Here is a 23,022-nt window from a genome sequence, read left to right as displayed (position 1 = left end):
GCATTGGATGATGCAGGTCATGAGAACTCTTCCATTAAAAGAACTTCTTTTTGGTTTTTTGCTATGAATAAAAAAGATTTTTGTAAGATAACACATTAATCTTTCATGTTGCTTACCTTATGCAACCCCCATCCTCCTCCCAGGAGATTTTAAAAATTAAGTCTGATGAAACATTAAAAAGGAATGAGTAAAATGTTACACCTAAGTACTTAAATTCTATTAACACACTTTGAATTAGCCTTCAGTGGTTAAACAAACCAAAAAAATCAGTATCACTAGTGTTATCTTTATATCATCTGTATCATCTTTATATTACAATGTACTAAATCCTAAATGTATCTGGTTTATTCTTGCCTTTCAAAGGATACATTGGTAATTTTCTTCCTTTCTTTTTTTCCCCTACTATTAGGCTTTTAAGACACTAAGAATTTTTGCTTATTTTTATAAGAAACTGATCTGTGAGTTTTCTAGTCAAGATCAAAAATTTACCTGTAAAAATAGTCTTTATCTTATTCTGGTTTTCTAAAAATCATGATTACAATATTTCAATTTAACGCCAGTTTCGTGGTTTTTCAGGCTTTTGATTTCTACAAGTATGTACACTCTGTGATTAAAAATTTGAAAATACTTGGTTAGCAATTGCTTGTAGTGATTAATGTCGACAACAGTTAACTTTTAGTGTGATTGACAGGAAAATCCAGCATGAGGGCAATAGTTCTTTCCTTATTTTAAATTATTCTCCTATAACATGGGAAAAAATGATTTGTTTATTCCTGGCATTTTAAATTAGTATTCTAATACAGAAGTTACAAGGTATAAATACAGGGGACTATTTTTAACTTCTGCATATCTTGATTTATTAATGCTGAATGCACGTATGGTGCGCGTTTTAATTGCAGACACGGTCACCAGAGAAATGGCATCTTCCTCAGGTTAGATATGTGATTGACCTTCACTTCATTGTGGCTTTTTCTTTTGTATTTACTGTGGATTACATCTCTAACACACAGAATCACTCTGCAACTTTCATATAAACTCATGATTTAATAATAGATCACAGTCCACATCTCATTTTTCTTTTACTTGCTTGAAACATTACAGTTTACCATTTCAGCTACTGAATTATGCAAAGCTTTCCTCATCAGTTTGAAGCTTCCATTGTGAATGCTTATGAATATTGTGATCTCTTTCCCTTTCTTTTGCAGGTTTTATGTTTTCATGTAGTTGTTTTAAAGCAGATGACCATCTGTGCTTTCAGGTTCTTTATGTACTTTGTATTTCTTTTCACAGATGAAGATGACCCTTCAGTTAGTACTCCACCAGCAGGTTAGGACTGTCATAGTGCTTTGAGTGTGTATGTATGTATGTATTTTGCTCTTGACTATTAATGAAGAAAGAGTCCAAACCAGTGGACTGAACTCAAAACACAATACTTAAGAGAAAAATTTTTGAAGTGCCCTACATTATATTAATCTCTGTTCAGAGGTACAAGACTTTTATGTCAGATAAGTCCCTTTCCAATCCTGTCTTGAGGTCTTTGGTAGAACTTTTACCAGTGGAAGATTAAATATCGGTTAGCAGATGTGAAAGGAATTCCAGATAAATATTTAAATAATTCAAAGTTCTTTCCCTCAGATAAATATTGAACAAGATAAATTCACCTGTTTCTGGGAACTACACAAATCATGGTAAAAAAAATCAGCCTTATGTAACCCCTCTAAATACAAACTACTAAAAAGGAAATATTGAATAGGAATTAAACTAATTTAGTTATTTAGGGAAAAGAGGGGAAGATTTCTGCTTCTTTTTCTTAGTGGTTCATTATTTTCTGGTATTCAAGTAGTTCCTCATTGATATGGTCCTAAATATTTAGTCTATCTTTCATGAAGGATCAATGTTCTTCAAATCTCACTGACCTGAAGCCAGTTAAGCCATGAGCTCTGAGCTGGTATCACCCAAACTGCTCTTCCCTTTCAGATGGGATGTCTAAGCCAGCGGAAAGAAAAGATTCAGGTGAGACCTCCTGAAAAACATGATGAAAGGCTCCAAAATCACATAATAAAAATACTATTCATACTTTTTTTCTTAAAGATTATACTTTATTTTATTTTCATTGTTTAGATAGTAGTCAACTATAACAGTTCAAATGCTTCTAAGTATCAGAGCAAGTAGGTTTTTAGCAGCTATACCAGGAGTGAGAGAAGGCCCTCCTGCACAGGACAGGACATGTACCAGTATTTCACACATACATACATACCTATCTATCTATATCTTTTTCTGTATAGATAGATACATAGCTGTTCCATTCCTCCTCAGCCTACAGGGTGACAGTGGCTTACCTGAATCCCACCACGGGTCCCAGGAGACTGTAAGAGAATGGCTTCTGCTCACGCCTCAAAGGATGGTGGGGAAAACTTAGCAAAATCATAACCTCTTTCTTCCTACCCTGGCAGGTAACGCATACTGCACCCACTTTTGTGGTTTCAGGATTTGCAGCCTCTGGAACAAATTGAGCAGCAGGTACTTCAACCATGGTTATAGACCTGGCATAGCCAACTATGCCAGCCCCTTCAACCAGCGTCACACCCACCTTCTGTTCTCTTTGTTTAATCATTAGGAAAATGTTAATATCTAAAGGTGATGATAATATTTAGGTGTTCTTTTATGTGGTACGAAATTAATGACTCTATGCAAGCTTTTCCCATTCATTAATATTCTCTTTCCATTTATTAATATTCCTTTTTCATTTCACCCTGTGGCATGTTAGGTTTGTTACTGCACGTGACCAGGTCCTATACTGAGCGTCATCACTCCATTCTGTTCCCACCAGTAACCTTCACTTCTTATGACATTGTTTCCATATACTACCATGTAATTCTGGCATAATCTAAACATTTAGATTATATAGAAAGTATATATAGATATGTATCTATATATATTTGTGTTCATTTATGTCTGCGTATGTGAGTTCATATATGTGTTTCTATGTTTCTATATATGTGTATATACATGTGTGTATATACATGAATGTCTTTACCTGTGAGAAATATTGTACAAGCAGACATATAGAGAGGTGTTAGGCACAACACCCACAATTGACTGAAGGACTGAAAGACAAAGATTTTATAGCAAAGCTATCGAGAATTTCTATATATTTTTAAAATTCCTAATAGACTAGGATAATAAAACCAATTTGTTTACATTTTCCCATGGTTGTCGTGAGTAGTGTTGCATTTGTGAGTGATAGAAATTTCTGTGACTTAAAAAGGTTCCCACAGCAGTAATTTCTACATAACAGAAAGACAATTCTGACTACTGGCAAGTGAGTTTCTACAAAATATACTGAGCAGGGAAAGGAACGTTTAATTTGAAGACCAGGGTTTGACTAAGTGGGAAGTTTGGGACTGATTCCTTATTTATGCTAGTCAGGAAACTAAAACTGAAGGGCCATTATATAAACTATAAAAAGCTACCTTCATTTCTGAAACAACCAAATGTTCAAGGGAAACAAGGGAGATGCAGCTCTGATTTTAAAGAGACAGATAGCCTTTGTTAATTACAGCTGTGCATTGCCACATTTGCCCTGCTCTTGAGTCCCACTATGGCAAAACTCAGTTTTCCCCTCTCACTGTTGGTAAATCCTCACAAAAAGGAGATGTGGCATTTGGGCTGCAAGTTCTCACTTAGAATGTGAGACACGTGCTTTGCCTCTGGAGAAAACGAACAGCTAACAGACAGGCATCCACTGCCTTGCTGTCCCTGCCTTTTTGGCTAGGAATCAGCTTTGACCACACCCTTGTATGTATTTACCCGAGATGTAAAGGCATAGCACAAAGCCAAGGCTGGTCAGATGAGCCGAAAGGCCAGAAACACACAGCTGTGCTGGTACAGTTCTCTGCCCTGGGGAGACCACTCATTTCCTGCTTCTCTCATTACTCTTGTTCCTTTTCAGTTCCAAAATCCCAATTTCCAGAAGAGAAGGTGCTATGTCTGAACATATGACACAATCATTTCTATCTGATAAACTATTTTTTCCATAAAATATCAGCCAGCACATGGCAGAATATGGTATTGACTGATCCCTAAACTCTCTACTTCTGTCATGATAGTGTTGCCAATTTCAGGAACTCCCTAAAAACAGACAAAGAGTTGGGTTTAGGAAAGAGACATTCTACACATGGTGCAATGTTGGTACAGAAAAATCAAGAGTGAGCAATTCTGACCTATATAGGACCCTGTGAGACTGAAAGCTGCTGAGAATAACAAGGCTGCAGCTGCACCAGACCTTTGGAGGAGTTAGCAACTCCCTGGAGGCTTCTCATGAGAACTTCAGTTTCTCACAGCACACTGGAGCTGTTCCTAAAAACAGTTAGGATAAGTTCACCAAAACATTGGACTTGTAAGATATGCATTAGAACTAATGGAGATTTGCAGTTATATGGTGTGAGGTTCAATTTAGCCAATAGTACGTAGCTTTAACCCTATATAAACTGTGTGTAGTGTGTAATAAAGGTGGCATTCACTTGATCACAATGGTCTGTGTGTGGTGTCCAGTTCCTCCCTTGTTTATTTATTGTTTACTTTAGTGCAAGGTGGAAATTTTCCACAAATCAAGCACACCAAGGAGTAAGAAGCAAGAGAATTTATACATTGAAATCTGCATACGCCTACCCATCTAACATAGTTACCACCTACCTGGGTCCTCTGGGGGTCTCTGGTGATCTCTTGGGGAGGTGCCCTCACCTCAGTTTTGAGCAAAGTTCAGTTCAGGACTCGCAGAACTGCAAGCTGAGTGCCAAAGATGTGAGCTCAGCACCTCAATTGCCAAGCAGGAAGTAAAATACAAAAGCTTCTCATTAACACTGAACATCTGCCGAACACACCTGATACCATTACACTGAAAGAGGCATCAAAGGTGAGAATGATACCATCAGCTTCCATCTGCAACAGAGATCAAAGGAAGGGCCAGGGACAGTGTATTCTGCCTAAAGACTCAGACCCTAAAGTTACAGAGAATTTTCCTAAAAATAAAGAGGATTCTGCTTAAAGACATCAGTAGAAGAGAACAACGTTCAGAAGTAAGCTTCATACCTGCCCTATTTTGCAGACAAAGAGGAAGAACCAGCTTGTACAATTGACTTTGGTTTGGTTTGGTTTGGTTTGAGACCTACTGAAACAATACATCGTATGTGGTTTTCTTGTGCTTGCTTGTAGCTGTTTGTATTTTCAGAACCACCGCCTATTCTGAAAAACAAAGAGCTGACCTTTGTGCATCACCTCTGTAAAGCGCTCATGGTTGAAGGCTCAAGTTGCTCAGTACCTGTCTTGGCTGATCAGGTTCCCCTCTCTTCCTCCCTGATAGTTTCACTTTCTCTCACCACAGAGGTAGTGCTCTTGAAGGAGCTGTACACAATGTGACAGCCAAGCAATGGATGTCAGTGTGAAAAAAAATCACATATCTTTCAGGACACCTGAAGAGAGAGGTGATAGGGCTAGAGAGTTTAGTAAGTTCAGGTAAGTGTACTTTGAAGAGAGTAAAACACACTCATTGATATTTCCCCTTTTCTCTGCATCTCAGTATGGTCTCTTGGAGAAGGAGCACCAGAAGAGTCAGAAAAACGAGATGACTCCCAAAGATCCACTTTATTCGTTGAAAAACCTCAGAGTGGTACAGTGAGTGTTGGTAAGTGCTTAGAAACAAAATCAAAAGCCACTCCCAGAGAGACACACGTTGAGACAGAGCTGGGAAAGGTATGTGCAATTCCTGTGACACTCAACTTCTGCCCTCAACTGCAAGTACTGCCACTGAATTTAGTTGGATGTGAACTCCACCCTGAAGGCAAAAATGACTGTATGGAGAGAAGCAAACCCCAATTGTTTTATTCAAGACATGCTCAAACTCTTAACAGTTTACTGAGCAGAATGGTAAGAGATGTAGTTTCTGGATAAGGGAACTGGTTACTCTGACGCTGTTGGCTGTACTATTTTTGATACATCAGAAAGATCTTCCCAAAGATCTGCAGCATACCTTAGAGATTGCCAGGTCAACTTTTCTGTCCCACAGCTCTGCATAAATCAGCAAGTAACCTAATTGGAGCCACTGCCACCTGTAACCATTCTGGGGGATTTGCTCTGGACTAGCTCTGGTTTAGTCCAGTGGTCTACATATATATTAGCAGTTGGAGCACAGATGGTAAACTCCCAGAGCATATCTTTGGTTTTAATTTCACCCCAGAGGAGTCCAGCTCAAGCATTGTGAGGACTTTCTGTGCTGTGAACCAGAGTACAGTGAATGGGGACAGTGAGGAGGTTCACTTCCAATCTGTATTCCTGAGCCATGGTCAGATGGCTGCGGCCTAAGAAGGGTAGCAGTAATGATGAGAAATTCAGTACAGGCTACATAATACACCTATTATTTCACTGGATGCACAAGGACATGGGCAGATGATGTGATTTTTTATTTTGTTTTTTTGTTCACACCTATTATTTTTCCCAGTTTCTGAGTAGTAAAGGGTATCTGGGGAGGATTTATTTGGAAAATAAGGAGTTGGTTGTATTCTCGTATGGATGAATGTTGGGATGGAAAGTCAGTAGGGGCTGCGCTGTGGTCTCTTGAAAACTGATATAACTTTTACAATTCCCAATTTGTTACTTAGAGAAAACTCTATCCTCTCCCTTCTTAGCTTAGAGAATTAATGATAAAAATGCATGAACAGCTCCAGACTTTCTTTTCCAGACTGGAGTTTATCTATGTTACAGCTGCATGGCAGCCTAGGAACACCTCTTCTTCTTTTGAGCATGAAAATTCAAATATTAGGAAGAATTCACCCATGAGATCATGAAGTTTTGCCTCAAATTATCTTGCTTCTCAGTGTCTCAAGCTCCACACTAACGTGGAAAAGCTTCCAGACCCAGCATCATTAATGTCTGTATCACTGCAGTACTTACATAGTCTGTGTGGCTCCAACTGACTGACTGCTGTGGTAGAACACATGAAGACTGAATGGAACAGAAATGAAAGAAACTCGTACAGATGTAACTGACCAACCACATGTTCCTCAACAGCTGCATTATTCTCTCCTCTTTTTATAAGGTGGGAATATTACATTTATAGCCAAAGTAGAAGCCAAAGATCTTCTCCGAAAGCCAAATGTTAAGTGGTTTAAAGGCAAATGGATGGACCTGGCCAGTAAAGCAGGGAAGCACCTGCAGCTGAAAGAGTCCTTTGAGCGTCACACTAAGGTATGGTTTTGCTTTTTCTTCTTATGGGGGCAAAGCTCCAAAGACAGCCTAAAGAGCAGTTTAAGACGAGGTAGAAGTTCAAGAGCAGTGGATTCTAACCCTGGTTTCCTCACACAGATTTCAGTGATGGTCTCTGACCCTGCACAGGAGGAGGCTTTTCTGCTCTCTCAGTGCAGGACAAACTGTGGTGGGGAAATCAAAGTTGTCCATTGCCATTTCTGGGCTTCAAATTCTTTTCAGAACCCATTATTTGAGTTATTCTTTCCTACTGGTTCAGATCTGAATGACTGATGTTTTAACTCATGCTTTGTGCAAATGTATTCCCAACATAATGAACAATTATGTTTGAATTTTAGATTCACACATTTGAGATGCATATCATCAAAGCTAAGGAAAACTATGCAGGGAACTATCGCTGTGAAGTGTCTTACAAGGACAAGTTTGATAGCTGCTCTTTTGACCTTGAAGTCACTGGTAAGGTTCCACTCATGTCTGTAAAGCTTTATAAAGATTTCTTTTTTTAAAATTTGAAATGCCACTGCATTTTGTTCAGACCCTTTAAATGAAGTAATGCTTAAAGTTAGCATAGAGCTCAGAGACTTAAGTGCCTGTAATTTATTGTTTAAAGGAGCATTGGGATAGATAGCACTTGGAACATTTGTCCAAAAATTAGAAAAGCTGGCAGGTAAAACTAAGATTGAGTTCAAATCTGGCCCTCAAGACATTTGACGTCTGCCTGACAGCCCAAGAGGCAGAGCCACCTGTGTGTGTGTACGCAGAGGGCAGCAAGGCAGGGGCCAGCCTGGCCGCATCCATTTAGGTGCATTAGAACCATTTAATCTGACTCAGGCTGGCACAAATGGGGAATTCACACAAGGGGGATCCCTCCTTGAGCAGGGTATCAATGTGAGTCTGTAGCTGTAGAGGAAACTGTCTCTTTTCTCTGATGCTGAGTGTACAGAGAAGTACAAGATGCAAGCAGGAGAGAAAGCACAGGAAATGGGAAGACAAAAAAGTCTGTGTATAAGGTAGGAAGGGGAATGGAAAGAAACATCAGAGAAGCATCTCTATGCAGAACTGCAGAAAGTAGTTTAGAGAAATGCATTTATTGCACTTAGCTTAGCACTGAGCATCTTTGCTTTTATCAGAACTTAATGTCTTAATCAGAACTTAAAGGGCAAGCACAAATTCTGGTCATTCATCAGGAAACTGAACAAATTTCCTGTTCCAAATTACACCGATTACATAAATAACATGCATTTCAAATTATGTTTTTAATTCTGGAATTACCATTATTTCATAGAGTCTTCCCAAGCTGCTCCATCCATTGACATCAGATCTGCTTTCAAAAGAAGGTAACTTCAAACAGTGATGCCACGAAGCTCCTCAGTTATGGATACTGATATCATGCACAGAACTTGCATCAGACAATTGCACCAAGTACTTTTAAAAATGTATTTTGTAAATATGTGGGGAAAAAAGAAGTGGGATTTAGGGTAGTTGGTATTGGTAGAATGAAATAGTTACAACACATAGATAGTACATATGATATTAAATACTCTAGTGTGAAATTACCGTGTCATTGCTTTAAGGAAAAATTCAATGTTTAACACAGTTAAATAGGTATCTTTAGCAGTTTTTTAAAAATGTACTTTCATGCCCTAAAATATTCTACTGCATGTTTTCTGAAAGCTGTCAGCTACGATATGAAAGTTCTGGGTCCCAATCCTGTACCAGTTAAAAGCAGAGAGAAAATTCCCATTGATTTCAAGAAGACAGGATTTGTCTTTATGTTATTGTACAGTAAACAATAAAGGCCATCATTAAGGAAAAACAACAAATATTACATTACCGAGAATGTAAGATAAAGCATTGTGTCTTAAGTTTTGTTTCCTCTCTGATAAAATATAGCAACTCTAACCAGTATAGATCTCATCTCTGTATGATGAAATATATAAGGAAATGTATAGAAATATTTAGAATGAAGATGTTTTACAAACAGAAAATGAATGCAGTTTGTTAATTTACTAGTAAGGCTGTGATTCAAAAGTACCTACTTTTATATAGAGGGGTTTAATTTAAGGAGAAAATGCAAAAGATACTACATCCAAGGTGCATTCCTTTCTTTAGCACATTTAAAAAATCCCCTGCAATAACTACTCTGTCCAAGCAGAAGAAAGTATCTGAGTATTTTCTGATTTTCTAAGTAATACCTTGCATGCAAAATCCCGATGAAATATTGACATCATTTCAGTTAAGATTTGCAGTACTTTGCCCTTCTTACAAATATTAAGGGCATTTCTTTTGTCTGTATGTGCTGTATGATAAGGTAATCCTGCTTAAGGTCACATTATAGAAAGAAATGCACCTTTATGGATCTATGTTTTTGTCTATAAAAATGTACTATGTACTGTTTCTTCTTTTTTATAACTGGTTTCTTCCTTCATTTAGAGAAAGGCTAAATCTAAAGTGTAACACTTTGCAATCAGTATTTGACACAGCTATGCATTGTTAAGAGCACCATTCAGCAATGCAAATCTTTGTTTTTTATTCACAGCAAAAGATCAGCACAAGCCCTTTGTTTTTATAGATGTTCACTACAGAAATGAAAAACAAAGCTGGTTGTGTTGACTAGCTCACATTTGTTTGTGTTACTGAAATCTAACACAAACCTTGGCAAATTTATGTATGCAGTTACAAAAATTTGCCATCAAAGTATAATAAGAAGCAATACAAACTTTTGTGCTATTTTTCACAAGTGTCTATGGAAACATCATTCATGTGAAAAAGGATACAAGTTTGTGTTGATTTTATACAACTATTTGTGTGTCTAGACAGTGTTGAGTATATGAGATGTGTAGATTGTTTGCAATGTGTGCTGTCTAAGTCTTCCTGTATTAAACAAAGATTTGATCTTTTTCTATTAATAACAGCGGTGAAGGACAAGAGGATGCAGGGGAACTTGACTTTAGTGGTCTCCTGAAACGTAGGTGAGAACCAAGTGATGCAGTGAGCAGGTGTGGATTGCAAACCATTAGGTTAGCACACAGAAAGAGGCAGGTGTAGCATTAATAACTTGTTAAGAATTTTCTGACCTTTCATTTTTTAATGTTTCTAACTATTATTCTCATAGTATAGTATGCAAATGTTCAGTTAATTTCACCTTTAAGTGTGCAGAGAAGAAACCTCAGGTTTGAGTGCACTGGGAAAAACAGCCACAACCTCAAGAGGCAAATAACATTTAATTCACTTGCTGTTTCTTTTGTGATTGCATGGAAGGCAGAGGGGGGAAGGTTCCTACACAGGGATGAGCAGTTCAGAAAATTGAGTCTGGTGCAAAAACAAAAAAACTGTAAGGGTTAAATTTATCTCTTTGTGTACATTTTAATTTGATTTTATAGGCATCCTGATATTAAAAATCATATATCCTGTTTTCAAGCCACAGTCATTGGTATTAATTCTTTGTAGCTTTTTGCTTCAATATGTGCACACAAATGCTCAATCATGTTTTATTCAATTTAAGTGCTTTGATGGAGAAAAACTTGGACACATTTTTCTCTGGTTGGCCATTTCAGATCTTAAGCCCACTTTAGTCTTTTACCAGGTTATGACAAGATAATTGATTCACCATTTTTAAAAATTTATCTCAGGAATTCTACATGCCATGAAAATCAATGGCCACTAACCACAGAGAACTGGAAAGGAACTAGATCCTTTATCTCATCCACCACTTACTCTGAAAGAGGAAAACTCAATATGCAGTATTAATTACATTTGAACTCCACAACAGGTTCATTGGCTTTGAGGGTGAGGATTGCATTTAAGTAACTAAAGCAAACAGGAAAAGCTGAAGGTTAAAGTGAACGGGGAAGGAATTACCTGAACCAATTCCAATCCACCAGGTCTTTGTTTTTTAATCTTCTCATCCCTAACTAGGATCTTCAGTTTGACTTTTTATCATACTAATACAGCTTACCATGCCAGTTCTTGACTGCCTGTGGGATATTTTATTAGCAACATGAGAGTTGCATGTAAGAGGTCTTGCTGTTTTTGTGGAAAGAGAAATGGGATTTAAGAGGTGTTATCACTTCACTAACAAGGAACTCACATGTTTTGTAAGATAAATACTGTATAGCCATATAAACACAGTATCCCTACTGTGTGGTTAATGGATAAAGCAAATGTTTAATTTTTAAGCACCATTATTTGACCTTGGTCAAATTGGTGCATCACCTTGTTTCAGGCACTGAAATGCAACCTCATATTTCTGAGCTTAATTGAATAAAATTGTTAATTAAGCAACAGTGTGGATATTAATATCCATGTGTGTGGATATTAACATCCATTATTATGAAGACAAATACATGTTTTCATTTCAATTTTTTGAACAATCAATGTTGGAGGTGCATTCCTTCTCTTTTGTATGTTTGTATGACCAAGGAAAGACCTAGAACTTTTCACTTTTGGTGCATACTACTTGAAACATGTTTTTTAAAAAAAAAAACCCAAAACCTTGAATGCATAGAATCCATATACTAGCCAATTTTTAATTTTGTGCTGGTTGGCAGGCAGACAAATCAGTTCTTATCTCAGTAATCCACTCTGCGACTGGTTATGCTTCGTCAGCACAATGGATCAGTAATGGCATGAACAGGCACAAGATCTCAAAAACACTCAAACATTTAGAACCTTTTTTTTTTTTTAAAAAGGTACATATCTCAACAAAATGCACATTTTTAGGTAAAAGATCTGAAAGTATTTTGTGGCAAGGTGAGTCTGCTTAGGAAATACCAAGGACTCTTTAAGACACTCTAACAATAATTCTAAGATAGCAATGTAAGTATTTCAAAGACTCTTCAGGGAGAAGCTTTCTTCCTTTTTAAAAAAACACTGATGCATTATGAAAATTAATAAACCTCATGGCGTAAACAGCAAAGTGTTTTTCCTTAAGTCCTCATCCAACCATGCACAGATTCTCAGGTATCCCTAGTGCTATTTCTGCACATATCAGAGAAAGTCCTCAGTCAGAGTGAATAGAGCTCAACTCTAACAATGTCTTGCTGCAAAGCTCAGTCTTTTTTTATTTCTCAAAACTTTATTTTCTCAGTCTCTTCTCAAAAGTAGTGATTTATTAAACCAGCTAGATCAAATCAGAATGATACTGGTCTGATCCTAGTGAATTTACAGGAAGAAAAATCCAGATTTCTGCTCCAGTTCCTGGATTATTCTTGAAGTTCAATTTTTTGATCTAAGCTGTCAATCTGAAAAATTATCATTTTGTTTAGAATGCTTTCCTTGTTCTCTCACTTAATGACTACCATTCTGAAAATAATTATATTTCTCTTTATTGGCTATCTTAGCCTGGAGTTGCAGGTAGTAAACATGGTATTGAAACTTCTGTATAAAAAGGTGATGCCTCACACAGGGCACTGAAAACATTTCCTGCTCTTAAGGCTGAGATGCAGATCCCTCCTTCACGTCCAAGCTGGTGTGGAAATCTCCGGTTCCTATCCATATGACAACTTTATGTAAGGCTGAAAAGCACTGGTGTAACTATAAATAGACATTAATTCCCTTGTATATCAATGTCCTTTCATCGATCACCTGAAGTAGCAGTTACAGGGATTCAGCATCTTTATAGAATTATGAAATGTACAGATCAGACTCAGCTCTCAGTGGTGTTATCATAAATTGTAACTGATTCCACTCAAGTTACAGCAGATAAAACTGTTTTAAATGGGATTAGTCTGCATGCTATTATAGTACTACATTTTTCAAACTATTTATTTTTCTAAGCAATGCAACAATATCAAAATTCTCATAACTGATTGTATCAGAAAAGGCCAAATTAAAACTTATACCCAAATTCTGCCTTGAAGAAGTGTGAGGTAAGGTGTGAAGGTCACTCTGAGCTATTCCACTCGCATTGAGTGAAATAAAAAAATATGATGGCAGCTTTCAAATTTTAGTCAAACCATTTCTTGTCTCACCATAATTCACCTTCACCTATTTTTCATGGTGGGATAAAGCCTTACTAACTCTTCTCCCACAATTTTATTTTGCTAATGTTAGGGAGGTTAAACAACAAGAGGAAGAACCTGAGGTGGATGTGTGGGATCTCCTGAAGAATGCTAATCCCAGCGAATATGAGAAGATTGCTTTTCAGTATGGCATCACTGACCTGAGAGGAATGTTAAAGCGTCTGAAGCGGATGCGCAGGGAGGTGAAGAAGAGTGCAGGTATGGATATGGCAGAGTATTCTTATGCTCATTAATCAAACATGACCATCTGCCTTAAAAACCCAAATATGCTTCATTTCCATGCAAAGGAACTTGCACACTACAACTCAAGACTCATTACTTCAAGGTGTTAATCAAAAAGCAGCTTTGGTCCTCTGTGGATACTGTAAACCCTATCCCATTAGCTTACCAAATTGTCCCTCCCTCTCAGACAAGCACTAGTTCCATCTGGAGCCATGTCCCCCAGTTGTGTGGAAAGCTGTTCAAACAATATGGAAATTAGACCTTCTGTTATCATCAGTATCTTCAGTTTTAAATGTAGGTCACTCTAAACACATTGTTTGGTTTTCATAATTCCATTTTACACTTAATCTACATTCCCCAGAAATCCCAGCTGTACTGAAAACCCTCCACCCTGCACTGGGTGAGGACATTCAGGCCTATCTTTCCCCGTCTACCCTACTGAATAGTATGAGTGGTGTATGTATATACAAAAATATAAATATGTGTTTCTATGTATATGTATATATATAGGTGTGTGCATATGTGTGTGTGTATATAAAATACATGTGTATGTCACATAATATGTCTACACACACACATATAAATACAACACACTATCCATTATACTATTGTGGCACCTGCTTGTTCCTGTACAGCATTTCAGAACTGGATGCAAAATACACATTTGCTGTTTCACTGGTTTCCTGGAGGAGTCCCTTTTGTGTAGGTGAAGTCCTGCACAAATCCAGCTGTAATTCAGCGGCCTGATATACCCTCTCTCCTCATCCATTACCTGACATCATAACATGTTTTGTTACTACACATTAATTTTTGTACTGCAACAAGATACATAAAAAATCATTTTCACACTTAATAACTCTATTCCTGTTGTGTTTGATACGTTCAGACCCCTGCAATCAGACACATGCATGATATAAACCTCAGCAAAAACTGGTTCCTCAGCTGTGGGCAATTTGTTTCTGACACCATTTATTTATTTTGAGCCCACAGATGGCTGCTCTCTGGGTCTAATTTTCTTGCCTGGCAATGTTGAAATATTTATGCTTAAGTGTTTTGAAATGTTTCATTTTCACAGGGCCTTCCCTTGCCCAGAACAACTTGGCCTACAGCAAGCCATTAAAACTACAGCTACCCAATCCTATTCACAATACAGTCACACTGCAAAGTCAAGAAGAGCTACTAGTTTGACCTTGGTCAGGATAATCAGACCTGAACAACTTTGTGCTTATTCTAATGTTTCTAGGAGACAATCTGATTCTATTGCAGACTAGTGTAAGAATATGGGGTGATGCATAACATCGTGTGCATGTATTTGGACAGCTTTGATGAGATTTATGCAATGTCATTGCAGCATTCATATTCTTGTTTTCTGATATTATTTTATAATAACACTTGACTTCCGTAACAGCTTTTGCCAAAGGTCTCGATCCTGCATATCAGGTGGACAAAGGAGGTAAAGTGAGATTCATGGTGGAGCTCGCAGATCCAACAGTGGAACTCAAATGGTATAAAAATGGTCAAGAAATACGACCAAGTGCAAAGTAAGTAATTTTATCATATGGAAGCAATAAAATGGGTACACACGTACTTCTTTATCACGAGTGTTGCTCAGATTACATTGATTTTATTTCTGAATTTCATTAGACGTGAAGTGTATGCAAATGATGCTTTATTGCTTATGACCCAAAAAAGTCCATTGTAGGCTAAATGTGATGCAGATCGGCTCCTTTGTCTCAAGAGAAAAGTATTAGAGATCCTCAACAAACCATGGTGCCTTTTCCTACACAGTAGTTTTTAAAAAATCAGGAGGCACTGCGAGTAAATAAATCATTTGTCCTCAGTCCTACATCTGAAGTCAGACATAATCTTTCTACAGTAATTGTGTGCTGAGAGATAAGTTTGACATCACATATGTACCCATCTGGCTCACAAACCATCTGACAAAAGGGGTGAAAGGTTTGTCTCATCTTCCATGACCCAGTTAACTTTAACACACTGAACTCAACAACTTTCACTACCAGTCGTTCAACAGGTCTAGTGTACCTAAGATTCTTCATCTGTATCAACTGCATATTGGTTTACTCTCTGGCTTTACCTAGAAGTGGCATTTTAGTTGCAGACATTTGAGTACATGTAGAGCAACAGCTGGAACAACCCAGTTCAGAAAACCCCATTCCACAGTCAGACACAGCCAGAAATGATGATGTGCATAGCAATGTAATGCTCCTCAAATGTTTCTCAGCAGCACAAAATCCTAGCAAAAATAATTAACAGCAGCCCTCATACAGAAAAGGGGCAGATTTCCTTTGTTCTGTTGCTGCAAAAGTCAATGAAGGATTTTGATTAATCTTCATAATTAACAAAAAAAATGGATAATAAAGAGAGTACCTTTTCTTTAGCCCCTTTATTTGCCATGAGCCATTCAGAACTTTTTGCAGGCAGCTCTATGAACACATCTCCAGCAGAAGGGCCTGGATTGAGTGCTCCAGTGCATTTCTACCAGGCTGCAGAAGCAGCCGTCAGATGCTAATGAGCTTTGGCCATTACAAACCTGGAGCAGATCTAGTGACATAAAGGTGAAAGGCTCCATTACCAAAACCCCATATCCCATTACTGATATCTAGTGCCATCTGGCCTACCAACAATATTAACTTCTTAACTTTGGCTATTATTATACTTCACAAAAATGTTGGAATGAGTGATGGTGTCCTCTTACTAGTTATTTTCAGCTTTACTCATCTAGAGTTTCAGAGTCCATTTTATTTGCCATCATTCCATGCCTGCTCTCTTTTCCTTCTTGTTTTTTCTTTTTATTTTAAATTAATTTTTTTTCCATATCACCCAACTCTGCGATTCTGGAACAAGTCAGAAGGAGCTCATTGTCACTTTACACCACAGCTCTTTTTTCTAGAAGTCTACGACAGCACTGCTGAAACTTGGAAATTTCTTCCAAGGACAATTTTTCCAGCACTGTGTAAATCCCAGTATTTTTGCCTCTAATAATCCCTAAAACACTTTATACATTAAACAAAAGGGGTCCAGCAGTTTGCTAATGTCTCTTTGCTGCATTCCTGTTCAAACAGGTACATTTTTGAGCACAAAGGTAACCAGCGCATTTTATTCATCAATAACTGTTCGATGACAGATGATGCTCGCTATTATGTAACAGCTGGTGATGAGAAATGCTCCACAGAACTGTTTGTGAGAGGTAACTATGTCAATCTGATGCTGTTTCACCTGCCCTAAATTGACATAACTTCTTTGGCAGCAACAGAAATTAATGGGGAGGATCTGGTTCAGTATATTTTTGTATTAGTATTAGCAGCCCTTAGGATTATTCTGCACTTCTGTGATCCCTTGCCAATTTTTTTTATCCTCATCCTGTGTTCAGTTACTTAGTGGAAACTCTAAATTGGGGGTGGGGTTGGTTTTATACTGTGCATTGGGATCCAGTGGGGTTGTGCAGCCCTTCATAGCTTTAAGCCATTTTGGAGATTGGTGTGTCATAGCACTGGCTTTCTTTAACACCTCACTTAGGTACCTGAAAACTTCGATACTTCAGTCCAACTAGTCTGTTTCAAGCACCCTCAGATCAGGCTTTCTAGCACATAGTTTTCATTCCATCTGCACTGATTTTCATTCCATCTGCACTGACTCTATCAAAAATTATGAATTGGTGGCCATATCTTCACTCTGTTTGCTCCCATGGTGTTGATTACTCACATGTGCACAACAAAATAAAAACACAGTGAGAGAAAAAAAATGAAATATTTCAAAGCCCTTTTTAAATTAATGGAGCCCATTGCCGTTATAAGCAGCATAGGATAACTGTTGTAGTCTCTCACTATTAAATAAACTTGAGTTGTAACATCAAGTATGGATTAAACCAATAAGGTTGTCACGATATGCCATCAGGCCACCTTATTGTGCATAATGGGCTATAGGACCTAATGAAAACCCAGTTTTATGAGAAGCATCTATGGGAGGCAAGAGGGAAATGTCAGCTTCTTGTGTCAAGCTGCCTGGACATACTGTCAGTAAAATGGGATGCAAGGCAGGTATGAATATGAACAAATGTTACTTTTTATTTAGCACATTTTGTACTAGCGTCTTAATGAGCAATCACTTTCCTGATCTAAGACAAAAAGAGGTGCATTGATACCCATATTAGAATTTTAAAGTAGTATAAGCTTCTACAGCATGATTTTGAAAACCTCTGCCACTTAATTTTCTCTCTCAAATTGTAAATCTGTATTTTTTTCTTTCCAAAGATCCTCCAATTTTGGTGACCAAGGGCCTGGAGGATACCAGTACTTATGTTGGTGAACGTGTAGAACTGAGCTGTGAAGTGTCTGAGGATGATGCAAATGTCAAATGGTAAGGCACACTTTGAACACAGTGTTTTTCCTTGAGAATAAAACCCAGAAGATTTTAATTGTGGGTAAAAATGTAGGGAGCTTTTTCTATACCAGTAAACCTGCAAATTGTTAAGAAAATCTCAATAAAACATTATTCAAAAATATAACAGCAACAAAAGTATCCTTTTACATTCATGGATGCATTTGTTTAACCTTTTCTAGTGCCTTAGGGTCTTGTGAAGACTTCTCTCTAAGTTTCAGTCTATGGAAATCTTATTTGTACAGAACTTCTGTTGAAAAATGAATCATTTTTTGTTTTCCAATAGGTTTAGGAATGGCGTAGAACTTACCGATGATCCTAAATCTCGGTATCGAATCAAGGTTGAGGGTAAAAAACACACTTTGATCATAGAGGAAGCTGCAAAAAATGACACTGCAACTTATTCAGTTATGACAACTGGAGGGCAATCAGAAGCCAAGCTTGCGGTTGATTGTGAGTATCATCCATCTTGTTCTTCAATTCATATGTCACAGTTTGCTGGCACACAGAAATAAATAATTTAAAGAGAGACTTAACTTTCATACCAATTTCTTTGCTGCAAATCTCCAGAACAGTGACTTCCCTTTAGACACTGTAGCAGGCCATGAACTAGTTCTGCTTGATAACTTCCTGCCACTCCATTAAGATGGAAAATGAAGAAATGCATTCAAAGATACAATGGGTAACAAAGTGAAATCTTCAAGGGAAGTATCAGCTCTTTCTTAATCATTTCAGGTTTTCACTGGAAAGCCAAACCTAGGCACGAACACAGGACTCCGTAGGCCCCTCAGCTTTGTGCAACATCTCTTTAGCATACCTGGGTTTTCTTTAACAAAATTTATCTGACCATCCTCCAAAGTTATCGTGCATTATGCATAAATATCCACTTTTTTTTTTAATACTCATGCTGTTTTTGACTATTTTGTACAAATTGCCATCCTAACCAATTCATGCTATTTTATTATCAAGTTGGAAATTATCCTCTATGGCTACAGAGCTCCATCACCTTTCTTTTAACATCTTCTGAGGACTTTCCAACTGTCTATCTATAAAACATTGCCTTTTCCTGTCACTCTTTGTTTTCTATGCCAGATTATAGTCAGGGATATTTATTGCATAGAGATTGTACTGTGTGTTTAGACTGGACTCTGCTCTGCAGCATCTAATCTTCCAGAAAGTGGAAGTCTACTGGAGAACCAGTTCTCAAACTCAAGTTTTGCAAAAGCCAGTAATCCCTGTGGGTATTCACAGGGTGAGTCAAGGCACTTCAGCAAACATGAGACCAAGTAGTGTATGAAGTTCAGTTTGCTGGCCAGTCAGCCTTTGCCAAAAGCTTGATCACTGTTAGGTCATAGGAAAGGTGGGCTGTAATCCCTTCTAGTGCATAGATCTGGGGACACAAGTCATTCCCTTCTTGACAGTTGCTTACTGGACTCTGGGGAAAAGAAACACCCTACTTTTGGCACCTAAACATCAGAGAGGGGACAACATGCAAATTATGCTCCTGGGCTTAATTCTTCTACTGGCAATATCCACAGAGTTTCCCGTCAGGCTATTTTGGATCACCCTTTCTGAGATATCAGAGTACATGAGAAGAGTTAATTTAGGGAGTTTACATGTATATATTATCAGTATTTCAACTTGAGAACTTTATTATTGGACGCATTTTTCTGTTCTGAAGACTATTGCAATGACTGGCATCGGCTCTGTGGCATGATCAAGAGCTATTATTTGTTACCAGCATTAATACCTCTGCTTCTGTTTGCCTAAGTGCGACCACTGAAGATATCACTTGCACTACAAGACCAGACTGTGAGGCTTGGACAGGAAATCCATCTGAAGTGTGAGATATCTGAGAACGTGGAAGGGAAATGGTACAAAAATGGGCAGCTGATTGAAGCTAGTGACCGTGTAAAGCTTTATCACAAAGGAAGGTAAGCCTGTGTGTATTGGCTTGGCTTTTCATGGAATGACACTGTAGACACGTGTTAGTGTGTGGGCTACTTCACTAAAAATTATCTGCTAATCAAGCCTGTCTTCTGTCCCTCAAAACATTTATTTTTATCATCTTAAAAGCTGTTTCTCCTCGCTTCCTTTAATCTTGTGTATTTTGGCTGTGGGCTGTTACTATGGGATATTACGTAGTAAAGTAAAATAATTGGTAGAACCCATTAAAAATATATAGCTTTTAAATGCCTTTTCCTCATAGCTCCTGTTTGTATCAACTCAGACCATGTAACTCTGCCCATGCAAACTATATGGAGATATCAAGTTCCTTTGCATTTATAATCCATCCTTTTTCCATGTGATGTTTGGCAGTAAAAACCCCACAAACAACTAAGAAACAAACCTCAAAAAACCCAAACCAGGTCAGACCTTTAACTACACACCCTTCACCATTCATAAAGCTGCAGAATGTACTTGTGAAGTTGCTCCTAAACCAGCTTTGGAATGTTTGCATTGACTCCCCAGGCAGCAGCAAGGCACAAGTGCCAGCTGTGCAATTGCCCCTTGGGTTGACCTAAAGTGAAGGAGCTCCCCACAAGTCATGTAGGCCCAAGGGTGAGATGAAGGGAAGGGGAGCAGGAGGGACAAAAATGAGAGTCCTGCCTAGAACAAAGTTTAGCCACAGCAGGTCATAGGAGAGCAAAAATGTCATCACACCGGACGACACAGTTAGACAGTAAGAGCAGCATTTGATTTGCTCACCCATGCTTTTATTCTGGCATGCAAATAATAGACTGGATCCTGTCACAAAGATGGTCCAAGAAAAGTCAGACTATTCCCACAAAGGGATTTCTTCTTGAACAACCAAAGTACAATCTAATGGCAGCAGGACAGAATCCCTATGTCAAAGAGATTACACTCCTGTAGGTTCCTAGTTCTGTCCTCAAAGAAACAATATTGGAATTGGTTACATTATTTGGTGGTTGTCTCAATAATGTTACGTACAAATCACACAGTATTTAATCAGGTAAAACACCAATAAAGTGACAAACAAAGGATTTTTAGTCAGTAATTTTACTTACTTTACACTTCCAGAGATCTCCTAAACTTTTCACAAATGTTTCCTTATAGCTTCAAGCAGTCTTCAGAAATAATTGACATGGATTTCTTTTTCAATTTTTTTACAGAATCCACAGATTTGTCATACCGACTTCTGCTGTTGATGATGAGGGTGAATACATGTTTGTACCAGATGCTTATAATATTAATATTCCATGCAAAGTACATATTGTGGGTAAGTATAGTGCACAACTACTTATACATAAGATCTCTTTCTTTGAACTTTGGAACTAAAAGCAGTGTGAAATATCCTTGTTTACAATCAGTTAGTATCCTCTGGGCAGGCATCTACCAGAGAAGACAGACCTGCTGCTTTGGCAAAGTGCGAGACCTGCTTGGAGAGTCCTTTGCCTGTGCTCAGGATCTACTCATATACCTTACATGCTGGGGGAACCTGAAGGCTTCTTGGTGTTGAATTACTAAACTTAAACCATTATTAAAAGTTTGTGTAAAATACCTGTTGTTGCTATCCACTTCTCAGATATACAGTGTTGTCTTTGAAGAACTGGCTTGCTAACATTGCAAAATGTGATTTAGTTTGGTAAAAGTTTATTAGAACAGGTACAAATTTACCTATTCACTAAATACTTTAAATGCTATCTAGAGGGGGAAAAGTTTCTGCCTAGCTTTCCTTCACTCAGCAAAACAAAAGGCTTGTTAATGATCCCAGTCCTTCAAACAAAACTAAACAAGGCATCGACTCTTCCCACAACAATACCTCACCAGCTTCTAACTGCAACCTGTAACTTGGAAGTCAAAAGGACAGCAATATAAATGACCAAAGTTTTAGAAAACATGTTCTTTAGTTGAAGCTGAAAGAAACAGGATATCTGTGTTAGAAAAAGTATTGGTTAGATGTAGGGGGAGTGAAAAGGGAAGTTATGCTAGGGGGGAATGCCCACTGCTATATTTCCAACATGTTAAACAAGTTGTAAGAGGATATTCATTACCTGTTCTTCATACACATGGGGTACAATAAAAGTGATAATTTCACTTTCAGAAAAGGATTTGGGTTAAGAAAACTTTTAAACTGTGAGAACAGTGAAGTCTGAAGCATGGTAAAGGGTGTGGCAAAAAGCCTGTAATGGAAATTCTCAAGAGCCACTTAGAGGAAATCTCTCTCAGAAGTTATGTGAATATACATAATTCTGCTTCAGGAAATTTTTTTTGCTCCACATGGTATTACTATTCCAAAATTTCTGTGGTGCCAGGATTTCATTTTCATGAGATAACTATTTTCTTAAATAGATTTTCTTCACAAATTTTCTTCCAAACAAAAAATCAGCTGACTAGAAATACCAGGAAAATTGCAAAACATAGAGCATGTTTCTTTATGTTGCAGACCTGTGTCAGGTCACTGAACTCTCAGAACAGCAGCTGCATGACAGATTTGGACAATCTTTCCTTTTTCAGATCCTCCTAAACTTCACCTGGATGGTCTTGGGGAAAATAACACTGTTACGGTAGTGGCAGGAAGCAAACTACGACTTGAGATCCCCATCACTGGTGAACCAACTCCAAAAGTCGTGTGGAGTAGAGGTGACAAGGTACATTGTCATTGTACACATTTCTTTAGCTTAACAAGGAGGCTTCCCCTTCAAAAAATAACCTTTAGCCTTGAAAAGACATTTATTTTATCAGCAGAAAATAAGGGGAAAATGCCCTTCATGTAAAAGTCCTCGCTCAAGGATGAAATGTATAAATATTATTTAGTATTCTTGGGTCTTTTTAAGGAAAGGCTGAGATTAATGAATGAAAAAACATGTGTTTGCTATAAATAAATAGTAAAGGAGAGATACATGAGATGCAGAAAAAAACCTAAAAAAAAAATCTACCGAATGGCTGCTTCCTTATTACATACTGCTCAGAATGGCTGCCAGGTTTTGAAAGGAAGCCATGATATGGCTTGATTTTGGAAAATTAATGACAAGTTCTCATGCAGTGTCAAGTCTCAAATGGAACAACAGGCTGGGCTGGGCAAGTGGCATCTTGCAGCTGGTGCCTTAATGCAAAACTTTTGCACTGGCTGTGTAAGTACCAAAAGAGTCATTTG

The 23,022-nt window shown here is 37.9% G+C and overlaps 1 protein-coding gene across 1 annotated transcript in view; it reads left to right on the top strand.

The window, feature by feature from the left end:
* Window positions 1-877: 877 nt before the first annotated feature.
* Window positions 878-23,022, top strand: part of MYBPC1 (myosin binding protein C1) — a 45,276-nt gene continuing 23,131 nt past the window's right edge. The window contains exons 1-16 of the mRNA XM_071550055.1: window positions 878-932; window positions 1,291-1,326; window positions 1,978-2,013; window positions 5,579-5,683; window positions 7,094-7,242; window positions 7,599-7,716; window positions 8,546-8,597; window positions 10,176-10,232; window positions 13,315-13,481; window positions 14,914-15,046; window positions 16,589-16,713; window positions 17,777-17,882; window positions 18,190-18,356; window positions 19,675-19,837; window positions 21,038-21,144; window positions 22,383-22,516. Of these exons, the coding sequence (XP_071406156.1) occupies window positions 878-932; window positions 1,291-1,326; window positions 1,978-2,013; window positions 5,579-5,683; window positions 7,094-7,242; window positions 7,599-7,716; window positions 8,546-8,597; window positions 10,176-10,232; window positions 13,315-13,481; window positions 14,914-15,046; window positions 16,589-16,713; window positions 17,777-17,882; window positions 18,190-18,356; window positions 19,675-19,837; window positions 21,038-21,144; window positions 22,383-22,516 (1,710 nt within the window). The remainder of the gene's footprint in view (window positions 933-1,290; window positions 1,327-1,977; window positions 2,014-5,578; window positions 5,684-7,093; window positions 7,243-7,598; window positions 7,717-8,545; window positions 8,598-10,175; window positions 10,233-13,314; window positions 13,482-14,913; window positions 15,047-16,588; window positions 16,714-17,776; window positions 17,883-18,189; window positions 18,357-19,674; window positions 19,838-21,037; window positions 21,145-22,382; window positions 22,517-23,022) is intronic.

This window comes from Pithys albifrons, chromosome 3 (genome assembly GCF_047495875.1).
Source record: "Pithys albifrons albifrons isolate INPA30051 chromosome 3, PitAlb_v1, whole genome shotgun sequence".
Classification (NCBI taxonomy): domain Eukaryota; kingdom Metazoa; phylum Chordata; class Aves; order Passeriformes; family Thamnophilidae; genus Pithys; species Pithys albifrons.
The sequence above is the reverse complement of the archived record's forward strand: the minus strand, read 5'-3'. Positions and strand labels throughout refer to the sequence as shown.